This window comes from Sminthopsis crassicaudata, chromosome 2 (genome assembly GCF_048593235.1).
Source record: "Sminthopsis crassicaudata isolate SCR6 chromosome 2, ASM4859323v1, whole genome shotgun sequence".
Classification (NCBI taxonomy): domain Eukaryota; kingdom Metazoa; phylum Chordata; class Mammalia; order Dasyuromorphia; family Dasyuridae; genus Sminthopsis; species Sminthopsis crassicaudata.
This window is the reverse complement of record NC_133618.1, coordinates 253,790,881-253,802,864: the sequence shown is the minus strand read 5'-3', so window position 1 is coordinate 253,802,864 and position 11,984 is coordinate 253,790,881. Positions and strand designations below refer to the sequence as shown.

At 42.5% G+C, this 11,984-nt stretch overlaps 1 protein-coding gene across 1 annotated transcript in view; it reads right to left on the bottom strand.

Moving 5' to 3' along the window:
• The window catches only part of COL20A1 (collagen type XX alpha 1 chain), an 88,104-nt gene that overhangs the window by 15,341 nt on the left and 60,779 nt on the right, over positions 1-11,984 (bottom strand). Inside the window, exon 32 of the mRNA XM_074288832.1 lies at positions 1,930-2,001. Within this exon, the coding sequence (XP_074144933.1) occupies positions 1,930-2,001 (72 nt within the window). The remainder of the gene's footprint in view (positions 1-1,929; positions 2,002-11,984) is intronic.

Sequence of the window (11,984 nt, the reverse complement as noted above, 5' to 3'; positions counted from 1 at the left end):
AGGAAGGGAAGAAAGACACACATTATTATCAGAATTTTCAGGAATCTGAAAGGAAATAAGAAGAAAACTGAGAATGTCTGGGGTCTGACTCTCACTCAAGGTAATTGCAGCTGTGCTCCGGGTCCCTTGCTAGCACTGTATGTCTCTTAAGTTCTTGCTCTTTTTGTGGATGTGAAGGACTTATACCGGGGAATCCATATCCTAGCACTCTTTATCCAGTGCTACTGTTCCCATCTTTTCAGGCTTAGGCTAATGTTTCTGGATGGCAATGGAGACAGAGAGACAGACAGAAGCAGATAGCAGGAGAGTGAGAATGTAGGTAAGCACATGGCCAAAGGCTTGGAGAGTGTGAGCATTGCTCATAAGCATTCCTGTGTGTGCTCTTGCAAGTAGATAAATACACAGAGAGAAGCTGGGAACGTGCTAAACGCTGTGCCTTGGGTTTGGATGTGGCTGTGTAGGTGTACGTGAGAATATGAGCACAGGTCTGCAGCAGTCAGGTGAGGGGGCCACTGTGTGGCTATGTATTTGAGCACAGATGCACAGAGAGAGGTTGGATTGTACAACACTGTACAGTCATTCTGGCTGCTCTCCTTACCTTAGCCTAATTCAAGACTTCAGGAAATGCTTGATTGGCACAAAGAAGCTGAATTTTTTGAAGGGAGGGCATATAGCCAAGACCAGCAAAGAACATGGGGAAATCTTGAAATATGTGATTCTCTTCAAGGTGTAAGGACAGAGGCTGAGAGGTGAGGTGACAGAGTGAAAAATAGTCATATGCTTTCAATTCTGTAGAGCAGAATGAGGGGTCTTTCTTTGAATGAGGAAGAAATCAATTTAAGAAAAATAAAATGCTATTTCATGCAATTGGAAATCAACTCATGGGCTCAGTGCTTCCACAATATATAGACGAAATAAAAACAGCTTCAAATAAAATTTACTAATATTTATGTCTGTCTTATCTTTATATTCTCCCAGAGCCCTGAATATAAGGTCCTGAGAGGCACTTAAAATATGCTTATTGAGTGAATGGGCTGGTAATGAAGGGCAGTCAGGGGGGATTTATCCATATCCCCCACCTCCAGAGAGGAATATTCAGAAGAACAGTATAATCTCCTCAGGTTATCTCTGATTCCCCGTGATAATGCAAAGTTTTAGGGACCTTACTAGTATTGCTCATATTCTGCCATTTGCTTTTCCCACTGGGTACTCAATGTCAAAGCTGGACCACAGATGCAGGACACACTGGTTCTTGCAAATCCCAGGCCCAAAAATTCATTTCTGTGCAAACTCCCCTCTGCCCCACCTGGGGGCACCCAGAGAGAAGCCAGTCTCCAGAAGAGGAATGTCACTCACAGGGCACTTTGCCAGGATCAGACAAGCTACTGACTCTAGGCAAAGTCTCCCCTCCCTGCTGGGCATTTACTGCATGAGCTAGGGGCCTCTGGTGCCCGCACAGCAGGGGTAACTGGGGACTGCTGCAGCGTACTAGGACAGGAGGAGCCATCCAACATTCTAACCCAAGAGACAGAGTGGAGGATGCCTTCCTCCCAGCCTGCTGTGTCCAACCACAAGATACAGAGTGGCAGTGAGTCTTGCTGACGTATCATATTGCTTTAAACCCAAGGACTAAGTCCAGTCTAGCCAGGTCTGTTCCTCTTTAAATAAATCTGAAATATACAATTCCAAGCTTTTGTTAACAGCTACACTGGGGGTAGGGTGCTGATGCTTTTCTTTTCCAAAAAAAGTCTTTTAAAGAGAAATAGCTTAGGTTATAAAAATAGGATTTTTTTCCCCCAAATTGCTTTACATATCTGTTTTCTATAACCCACAAAAGGAGGCACATCCATGAAATTTCAGCAACATCTGCACTCTTCTACTCTCCCAAGTCTCAAGCCCCCCTCAGAGACTCATCAGCCCTATACTCACCGTGGGTCCCACGTCTCCAGGGGGGCCCTTCTCCCCATTGATGCCTCTGGCGCCAGCTATTCCCTGAAAGCCCTGCAAACGGGAGCAGACACCATGGCCTCTCAATCCACTCTTGCAGCAAATAGAAGACTTCATGTCTAGCACTCTATACCACTATGTGGTCCAAGTCTTGTTTGGGATTCTTCTTCCTAGCTCAAGAACCTATAAGAACTCCCCATTGCCTGTGGGGATTTTGTAGCATGGTATTCAAGGCTCTCTTCTGACTAACCCCACCCTATGCTCTGTTCTCTTACTTGAACTTTTTGTTTCCTCCAGGTCAGTTTTTTCACTGTCCTTAGACATAAACCTCAGTTTTCTAGTCTATAATATGGGTAGGTAGGTGTAGATGGGCTGCTCTATAGCTGATCCCTGATAACTCTATCATGGGAAATCAGTAGCATGTTCATTCCCATCTTTACGCCTTTTCTTACATTGCTTTCCCTATTTGTAATGTCTTTCCCTTCTGCCCCAAATTTGCCCATTATTCAAGGTTGATCTCAATTGTGGCCTTCTCCATGAAGGTTTACTAGACTAGGGAACTTACTCTCCTGTACCACAGTGGCATGAAATCAAGGATATATATATATATATTATGTAGAGAGTTTGAGTAGTAGGAATAAAAGATGGCAAATGGGCAAAGCAACTGGGTGCTGCAGTGGGCAAAGAGTCTAAACCCTGAGGAGAGGACGGTTTTCTCTTCCTTAGTGTCCTCCTAAGTGAGAGAGCTTCTGAAGTCCCTGAGGTCAAAATCCATATTTAGCTCCAACACTCCCACCTCATAGCGAAGCTCAAAACTGGCACGTGGTAGGCATCCAAAAATCCTGGTTCAATTGATTCTTCAGGTCTTATAGGGGGCAGCTCTGACCTTTTCTTATCCTCTGCTTTTCCTCCCATCCTTCCCACTCAAGTCCTCCCTTTCCCCCATAGTCCCACGCACTGGTAAAATGTGTAATAATTACTTCAATGCTAGTAAAATTGCCTAATAATGAACAGCAACAAAAATTCTGATTAGATTTTTAAAGGCCCCAAATTACTTAGGATACTACAGGAAATTAAAAGTGAAGATGACATCATGGAAAACAATTATTCTCCTTCCCTGAAACCCTCTGCCATATCACCCTAAAAAGGCTAGATCTTGGCCTGAAGGAACTATGGGGATAACCCTGGGGGCATTGCTGGTGTTCTGATGTTCTATTCTTCTGTTCTTGTTTCAAAGTTCTCTGCACAGTGCCCCCAGCATCCCGGAGGCAAGAAGCCAGAGAAATCCAAGAGAGAAAGGAAATCACTGGAAAGTGTGGAGCTCGGGGTGCACAAACTGACAGCCTGTCCACCAAAGTTCCCCTGATCGAGAAGTGACAGGCTGCTACTAACTGAGTGGGGGTTTCATCTCCACCTTCCCCCAGTACTGTGATCCTCAGGACAGGAGGATGGAAGGGATTTTGCTCAAGGCCCCTGGGGCCTTTATTCTTTTTCCTCTGCCTCCCACTCCAATTACATTATGCAGGCAGGGAGGGCAGGGAGATGGAAAGATTCAGAGGAAGAGGAAGCCAGAGGAGAAGGAGAAAGAGAGGAGACTAGGAAGAGGCAGAGGAGGGAAATGGAAAGGGGAAGGGAAGGGTGAAGAACAAAAGAGAAAGAAGGGGAAAACAAAAAGGTCAAGCAAAAGGCAAGGGAAAGGAGGAGATGGAGAAGGGAAAAGGGAAAAAGATAAGGAGCAGCAGCAGATAGTAAAAAAAGAAAAAGGGGAATGGGAAGACAATAAAAGAAGGAAGGGAAAGCTGTCAGAGGTTTTCTCTTACCCTTGGGCCAGGAGGTCCTGGAAAACCAGCTGTACCTTCAAATCCCCTCATCCCCTGGAAATGAAAATCAGAGTTTAAAGATTAGGCCTGAAATTGAGTTCTGGTAACTCTTCCTTACGGAGCAGAGAGGAGCCAGGTCAAGGTCCTTGGACACAGATACATGCATGCACACACACACACACATACATACACACACACACATACACATACACACACACACAGCCATACAGCATATTCAAGAACACATGCATTTATATAACACATCCTTTGACATTTCACTTCCTATTCTGGGGAGACCTTTTGAGGGACCACTCTATGTGTCAACAACATTTTTACCTTTGGACCTTGGAGGCCGTGTCTCCCAGGTGGTCCTTGGTGGCCAGGGTGGCCCTGTAGGAGGAAACCCTCAAAATATGAGTGTTGAGGAAGAAGGGCCAGGGCCCCTAAACTCCCTAAGAGCCAGTTGCTCTGAAAGTCCTAGGTATGCTTAATGGTAGTAAGAAAGGTCCCCATCTTCCCTTGCCCGATCCCCAGACAAAGCATCCATTCTGCATATAATACCTGTAAGCCTGGATGTCCAATGTCCCCTTTCTCACCTTTGACCCCTGGCGGACCCTATACAGAAATAAAATAATAGAACTCCTTCCTACAGTTGCCCTTGACACTATTTTTGTATGCATAAAAATAATCAAAATGTTGGAAAATAGGAAGAGAATACATAGGTGGTTTTGTAAAAGGGCTAGAGGGAAGAGGAGGGGAGAAGGAAGGATTACCTACCACTGGCCCCTGAATGGTTAGACCCTGAGTCCCTGGGGACCCCTGCTGGCCTCCGGGGCCCTCTGGTCCTGTCTGTCCAGGTGGACCTGGTTCTCCCTAAGGACAGAGAAGAGATGAAAGATGAAACCATATCATTTCTTCCCTGATTCTGCTATAGACCCTCAAAAGCTTCCACTCTGTGTCTGAATCAAAGCTAAACTCTTTAGTTCAGCATTTCAAAATCCTCTACAATCTCGGATGCCCATAATGGTCTGATCTTATGATCACAATTCAAAATGATCCTTCTCTTCAAGTCAAAGAAAGGATTTCACCAGAAGCAGCTGGGTGATGCAATGGATAAGGTGCAGAACTGGCATCAAGAACACCGGATTTCAGATATGGCCTCCAATGCTTGTGTGACTCAGGGCAAATCATTTAACTTTTTTCCATTTCCTCATCTGTAAAATGGATGTAAACCCTGTCACAAAGCTCACTGGTACGTGACTCTCTCCTCATTGGTGAAAATAAAGATCCTCCCCTGGATGAGGGGAAGGACAGAGTTTTCAAGAAAAGAGAGCTTCAGGTCTTGAGTCAGTCCTTCTTTGGGGACTCATCATTCGGGTGCTTCCAGTTTCAGTAGTGAAGATAGAAGAGGCCAGCCCCACTTCAAATTGCTGAAGAAAAAGATTCTGGGAGGACACAAGAGGATCTTCAGCCTCTCATGTCCTTCTTCTCATTTTGCTCCTCTAGAGACTTCAGGGAATTTCCCCTTTCGTTGAGATCAAGGACACTTTCTCTTGGTTGAAGATGCATTATCTTAAGTCCAATGAAGAACTCCTTCATGTTATATATTCTCCAATGCATAATTTCTCTGACTTTTGTTTTGCTATAAATTGGATAAATAGGCTTTGAGACAGGAGTTACATGGGGGTGATAATGATGACATCTATGTTCCAGGATAATCCAGCATCTATCTTGTTATTAGGATCAAATGAGATAATTGTAAAGCTCTCAATATAGTGCCTGGTACATAATAAGTGCTATGTAAAATTTTATCATCATTATCACCATCATTTATACCCCTCACTAAAGGCAGCTAGATGATCAGTGGGATAGAATGCTGGGGCCAAACTCAAGAAAACCTCCATAACAGCCACTTAATTCTGCCTTCCTCGGTTTCTCCAGCTACAAAATGGGGATAATAACAGTTTTTATAATTGTGAGAATCAAATGAGCCAATCATTATAAAGTACTTAGCACAGGACCTGGGTTAGTAAATGCTTGTTTCCATTCTCATAATTTTAACCAGAGATGAGGCACTGGGGTGTTGGATGACTTGGAGCTCCACTTGCTTCAGCCATTTTGGCTTGTTGCCAAGAGGGTCTAAATTCACAAGAAAAGGCAGGAGGCAGAAAAAGTACTAATTTTGCCACTTGCCACCTGTGTGACCTAGAGGAAGTCACTTTCTCCTAAGGAGGCTGAAGTAGTCAGTAAATCCTGTCCAGCTCTCCATCTGTGATCATATAAGCTTACAAGCTAGGCATCTATGATCTACTGAGTTCCAGGGAGCTGGCCAAAGGTGCTGAGGCTCCTGAACCCCCACACTGTCATTTTCCTACTTCACTCTCAATAAGAAATTGACAGAAAATGGAATTGGTTCTGACCAGTATGACCAGGAGGGAGGAGATGAGCTGACATCTTGTGGCAAGAGTTTATTTTCTAGCAGGAGAAGCAGAGCTTAGTGAGGGACCAGAGCAAGGGGAATTTACCTGTCAATCACAGCGAAACTCACTGGACACTTAGTAGGCCTTTGCTAAATGTGTTGCCTTGAATTCACAAAAGTTTCCAAGCTTTGTTTGGTCTAGGAAAACCGAATGGATATAAACTACTGGCCCACCTAAGGGTTGTTTGTACCTAGGCAGAGACTAGTCCTGAAAAGGTCAGAGGATTATGGTGGAAAGCTATCTTGGGGAATCATGGTTGAAGTAGAGGGAATAAAGATTTCCCATTGGAAGGTTATTCAATAATAATTCAAATTCAAAGGCCTTCAGGTCTAACCTTAGAGAAAGGGATTCTTTATAATCTTTTTGGTTATGTGCCTCATTGGCAGTCTGATAAAACCAATAGACCTCTTTTCAGAAGAATACGATAGGGTGGTGAGCCTTATTGCCAACAGCCAACCTCAGTATTCCTGATCTTGGGAGATGTAGTGAAGAGAGTGTATATGTTTTGAGTATATATATATATATATATATATATATATATATATACTTTTTAGCCTCAGCTGATGGCTAACTCTTTTTTCTTCCCTTTTGCCTTCTTTCTCCTCTGAAGCTTTGATTTCTGGAATTGAGATTCAACTATGTGAGCCATTCCCCCCTCTAATGCATCAGGGTTAGTGGATTGCCCGTTTATCATTATGGGGAGAGGGTTCTGCTTCCAAACTGCGTCTGCCCTAGCTATGAAGATTAGTATTCATGGAGGCTATGAAGTTTGGATTGGTTTTCTACAGATTTGAGAATTCACTGGTGGAAGGAGGGAGTAATGATCATGAAGGGGGAGCACAGAATTTCCCTTACAGAAAGACTGATCCTTCTTTAATTCCTTATCCCTTAAGCTCAGCTGCTTTTGCATCCCTGGGTGTTGGGAGTAATGTTATCGTCAAAAGTTAATTAGTGCGATGGAACTGTGTCTCCTTCCCCTTCCTTTCCTCCTTCTCCCCAGAGAGGCTTCCCCACCCCCATCCCAGCCCCTGCAGCAGCACATTCTGCTGAATGGTGTTTCCCTGATACTGAGAAGAAGCTTCGCATGAAGATTCTGGGGATCCCAGTGGCCAGAGTTTAATGACTTACTTACTCTAGGTCCTGGAGTTCCTTGCTCCCCCTGGATGCCTCTTCTCCCTGGGGTGCCCTGGAGAAGTACAAAAATCAGCCTTGCCAGCAAATCCAGTACCCACGTGCATCACCCACCCTTCCTTGGAGAGTGAGATAAATCATAGCTCATGCTCATTCTTTCCTGTATAATCAACTCTCTAGGCACAAATCACCCTTTATGATAAAAACCAGTCCCACAGAGCCCAGCTAGACATCTCTTGAGAGTGGGAAGGCCAGAGCAGGGAAATTCAAAGGGACTTCTCATTTTAGGGCTGTGGGGGAGGGAATATATGTTTATGTATATATGTATATTTATTATATTTTATCTTGTCCCAGGAAGTCCATTAACTGGAGTTAAATATTTGAAACAATAGAAAGGTGAAGGAAGGAGAAAAAACTCTGGACTGAACTCGAGAGCTGAGTTCTAGTTGTAATTCTGTCCCAAGGTTACAGTAGCTGTGTAACCTTGGAACAGCCCCCTCCCTGATCCTGTTTCTTTCTCTATAAAAGGAGAGGGACTGCACTTCTTAATCTCCAAGGGAAGGTCTGCCATTCTGTAGTTTTAAAATTTGATCAGATCTCAAGAACTATTTTGTATCATGAACTCTGGAAACAGGTATTTCAAGCAAAGAACAATGCCTAGAGGAACCTAGATTTTAGTGGTATTCTAGGTCACAGTGGGGTTGGATTTAGGATGAGAATAGTCTCTTTAGAACTGTCAAGAATACATCAGGTAAGATGGAAGTGGATATCTTCAACATAAAGAAGATCCAACCCACTTCCAGTTGGTCAATGATGGACAGAAACAACTACACCCAGAGAAGGAACACTGGGAAGCGAATGTAAATTGTTAGCATTACTGTCTATCTACCCAGGTTACTTATACCTGGGGAATCTAATACTTAATGTGCAACAAGAAAATGGTATTTACACACATATATTGTATCTAGGTTATATTGTAACACATGTAAAATGTATGGGATTGCCTGTCATCGGGGGGGAGGGAGTGGAGGGAGGGAGGGGATAATTTGGAAAAATGAATACAAGGGATAATATTATAAAAAATAAAATAAAATAAAAAGAATACATCAGGTAAGGCAGGATAGGCAGTCCATTGTTCCCAGCTCTGGCTGGGAGAATCCAATTTCAGAGTGAAAGCTCACCCTTGTCCAGCCCAGGTGCTGCAGAAATGCTTAGGGATTATTAAAAGAGTGACTGGTCCTAAGATTTAGATTGAGGGAGTTAATGAAGCACTCTGCTCATTAGGTATGAGCTCAACTCTAGCAAAAGAACTGCCCTGATCACCAGAGTCACTACTGATTTTCTTCACCAGTCTCTCCCTCCCTCTTCCCTGCTCTCTGTCTGCCTCTGTCTGCCTGTCTCTCCTCCCTTTATTACCTCTCTCTGTGTCTCTTGTTTATCTCTGTATCTTTCCCTTCTCTATCTCTCTCTCTCCCATTTCCCCCCCCCTATCTTTCTCTGTGTTTCTGTCCCTCTGTCTCCATCTCCCTGTCTGTCTCTCTCTGTCTCTGTCTCTGTGTCTCTGTCTCTCTCTGTGTCTTTGTCTCTATCTGTTTTTCTGTCTCTATATGAGTGTGTTTCTGTCTCTGTCTTCTCTCTCTCTCTCTCTCTCTCTCTCTCTCTCTCTCTCTCTCTCTCTCTCTCTCTCTCTCTCTCTCTCTCTCTCTCTCTCCCTCTCCTTCTCTCTCTCTCTCTCTCTTTCTCTCTCTCTCTCTCTCTCTCTCTGTCTGTCTGTCTCTCTCTCTCTCTCTCTCTCTCTCTCTCTCTCTCTCTCTCTCTATCTCTCTCTCTCTCTCTCTCTCTGCTTTTCATGGAGAGACGAAGTCAAATGGGGCTGAATCTGGAGAAATATAGCTAGCCACTATTATTAACTCAGCCACTCTCCACCAAACAGATCTAGAATTTTCCTTCTGTTTTCCGTGTCACTGAGAAGATAGGGAGTAGATAAGTGTTGAAGCCAGAATGAGCTTGATTCAAGTCCTAACTCTCGCATATACTGACTATGAGATCTTGGGCAAGTCATTTAACTTCTCAATGCTTTAGGACAACTTCTTAAATTGTGATTCTTGACCCCATATGGAGTCTTGTAACAATGTGAAGGTTACAACATTATGATTTATCATCAGCAAATGTTTGATTTGCATACCTATTTTATATACTTATATATCGAGGGTCACATAAAAATTTGTCAGGCAAAAAGGGGTCTCAAGTGGAAAAATTTTAAGAAGCCCTGCTTTAGGCAACTCTCTAATACTTAATTGCAGTAAAGGAGACAGAGAGACAGAAACAGAGATAGAGAGAGACAGACAGAGAGAGGAGGAAAGAATAGGGGAGAGAGAGACAGAGATAAAGAGGGAAAGGTACAGAGATAGAGAGAAACAGAGACAAAGAGGAAAATAAAGGGGAGAGACAGACAGACAGACAGACAGAGGCAGACAGAGAGAGGGGTGAAGAGGGAGGGAGAGAATGATGAAGAAAATCAGAAGTGACTCTGGTGATCAGGTAATCACCCTATAAATAAGGTGATCTTTTCTGGGAGTTCCCCATAACAATGAAATCCTAAGCCTAATCTTTATGCCTTTCCCTTATCTGCACTCCAATTATCCATAGAGCGAAGGTTAGAGAGGGAACCCCATCTAATAAGTCACAGAATCTACTTGAATAGAGGGGGAACGAAAGCTAATTTTCCTTTAAGATAAGCCTTTATATGAAGAAAGCTTGAGGGAAACGGTCCCTTGAAAAGGCTGCCTGGTCCCCGAGGCCTCTAGGAAATAAATAATATTTTGCTAATCAAGACAACCTTCCACTTCCCTATCCCCATGTCCACTAAAGCACCCAGTTTGATTTATGCAAAGATACTCCTAATACATTTTTTGGACATTTTGGGAATATGGGAATTTGTTTTGTTTTACTTGATTATTGATATGTTACAAGGGTTTTGTTTTTCTTTCCTTTTTCCAATTTGAAGAGGGAGATAAGAGAGGAAAATAAATGTTTATTAATTTAAAAATAAATAAAAGTTTAAAAAAGAATCTTCAGACAGAGATGAATAGAAGGAACAATATCCTTAGTGAAGTCAGGACAGCCAAACATCTGGGCCGGCAGTAGAGATCGTTAATGGGGTCACCACATAGCCATCATGTAGCAAAACGTGTGTTCAGACATTGGGCTGTATTTCAATCTGGGAAATAGATTGGTCTTGTACTAAAGGCTGACCTGGGTCCCTTTTAAATGCTGAAAAATTGAAACTTTGGAATAAATGTGATTTTATACCTGACAGAGGGTCAAGGTAGCTCCACAGTAAAAGTTCTTCCTAGTCAAATTTCAACATGATGAAGGATCCAGGATTTTTTGTTGTATCAGCATTCATTCTACTATGTCCTATATTATAGAACTGAAGGATGTTAGGAAGGGACTTCAGAGGTGATGGTGTTCAACTTCTCCATTAAAAAGTTAGCTATACTCTTGGCAGCCATTTTGTGTGTTAAAAATAGCCAATCTAGTTTTTAGCTTCCATGGCACAATTGACTGCCACAAAGAAGATGACATTCTTTTTCCTGGAAATGGTTGATTACTCTTGGTTGAGATTGATGACTTATATGTTATGCTTGTTCCATTGTCCTGTTCACTGCTTTGGGGTGAAAGCCTACTTCATTGCTTAAGGCAATTTATCCGTTTCATTGACAGACACTTCTTGAAAGTTAAAGAAAAAATTGGAGAGGGGGAACCAAATGATGTTTTGTTTGACTTTTATCCAGTATTGATATTGATATTTTCCATGATTATAAATGAAACTACTGTCTCCTTTTTGTGGTATTGCTGCTTACACCATACAGTGTAAAACAGTATGTTGCTCTAATTTAACATATTTACATCTTTCTCAACTAGTTGAGAGTCTTTATTTATTTGTCTTGACGCAAGTGCTTTTGATGTTTTTTATCCTAGTTAATGATTTCTTAAAGGTAATAAAATCCTTACAACTTGAAAAAAAAAGTTAGGTATACATATAATGGATTATATGCCTATATATGTATTGGGGAGGAGTAGGGTCAAGAGGGGAAAAAATTGGAACACAAGGATTTTCAAGGGTCAACATTGAAATTTTATCCTTGCATATGTTTTGAAAATAAAAACTTCAATAAAAAATAAAATAAAAAAAATTAGGTATATTGAGACCCCATATTGACTTGTTTTCTGTCCCATAGCTTATCAGTGGCAGATTCATTGCCAGAATTCAGGTCTCTGTTCTGTGTTCTTTCCTCTAAAAGGCCATTGGACAAGGTTTTTTGAGAGCTCAAATCTCATTGAACTACTTTGGTAAGAGTTTTTACCATGACAGAACCTGACCTACATTTCTAAGGCAGCTACATGGAAAGGATAGAGAAGCCTGACACCCTACTGCCCTGTGACATGAAATCCTCAGGGATTTCAGGCCCCTCTAACTCTGAGAGAGTAGAAAGAGTGAAAGAGGGAGAAGACTTAATGACTGGCCCATTCAGGAGATTGGGGTCAGGTTCTGGGCAACAAGCCAGATGCTTACAGGATTAAGGAGAATCATTTCTAGAAG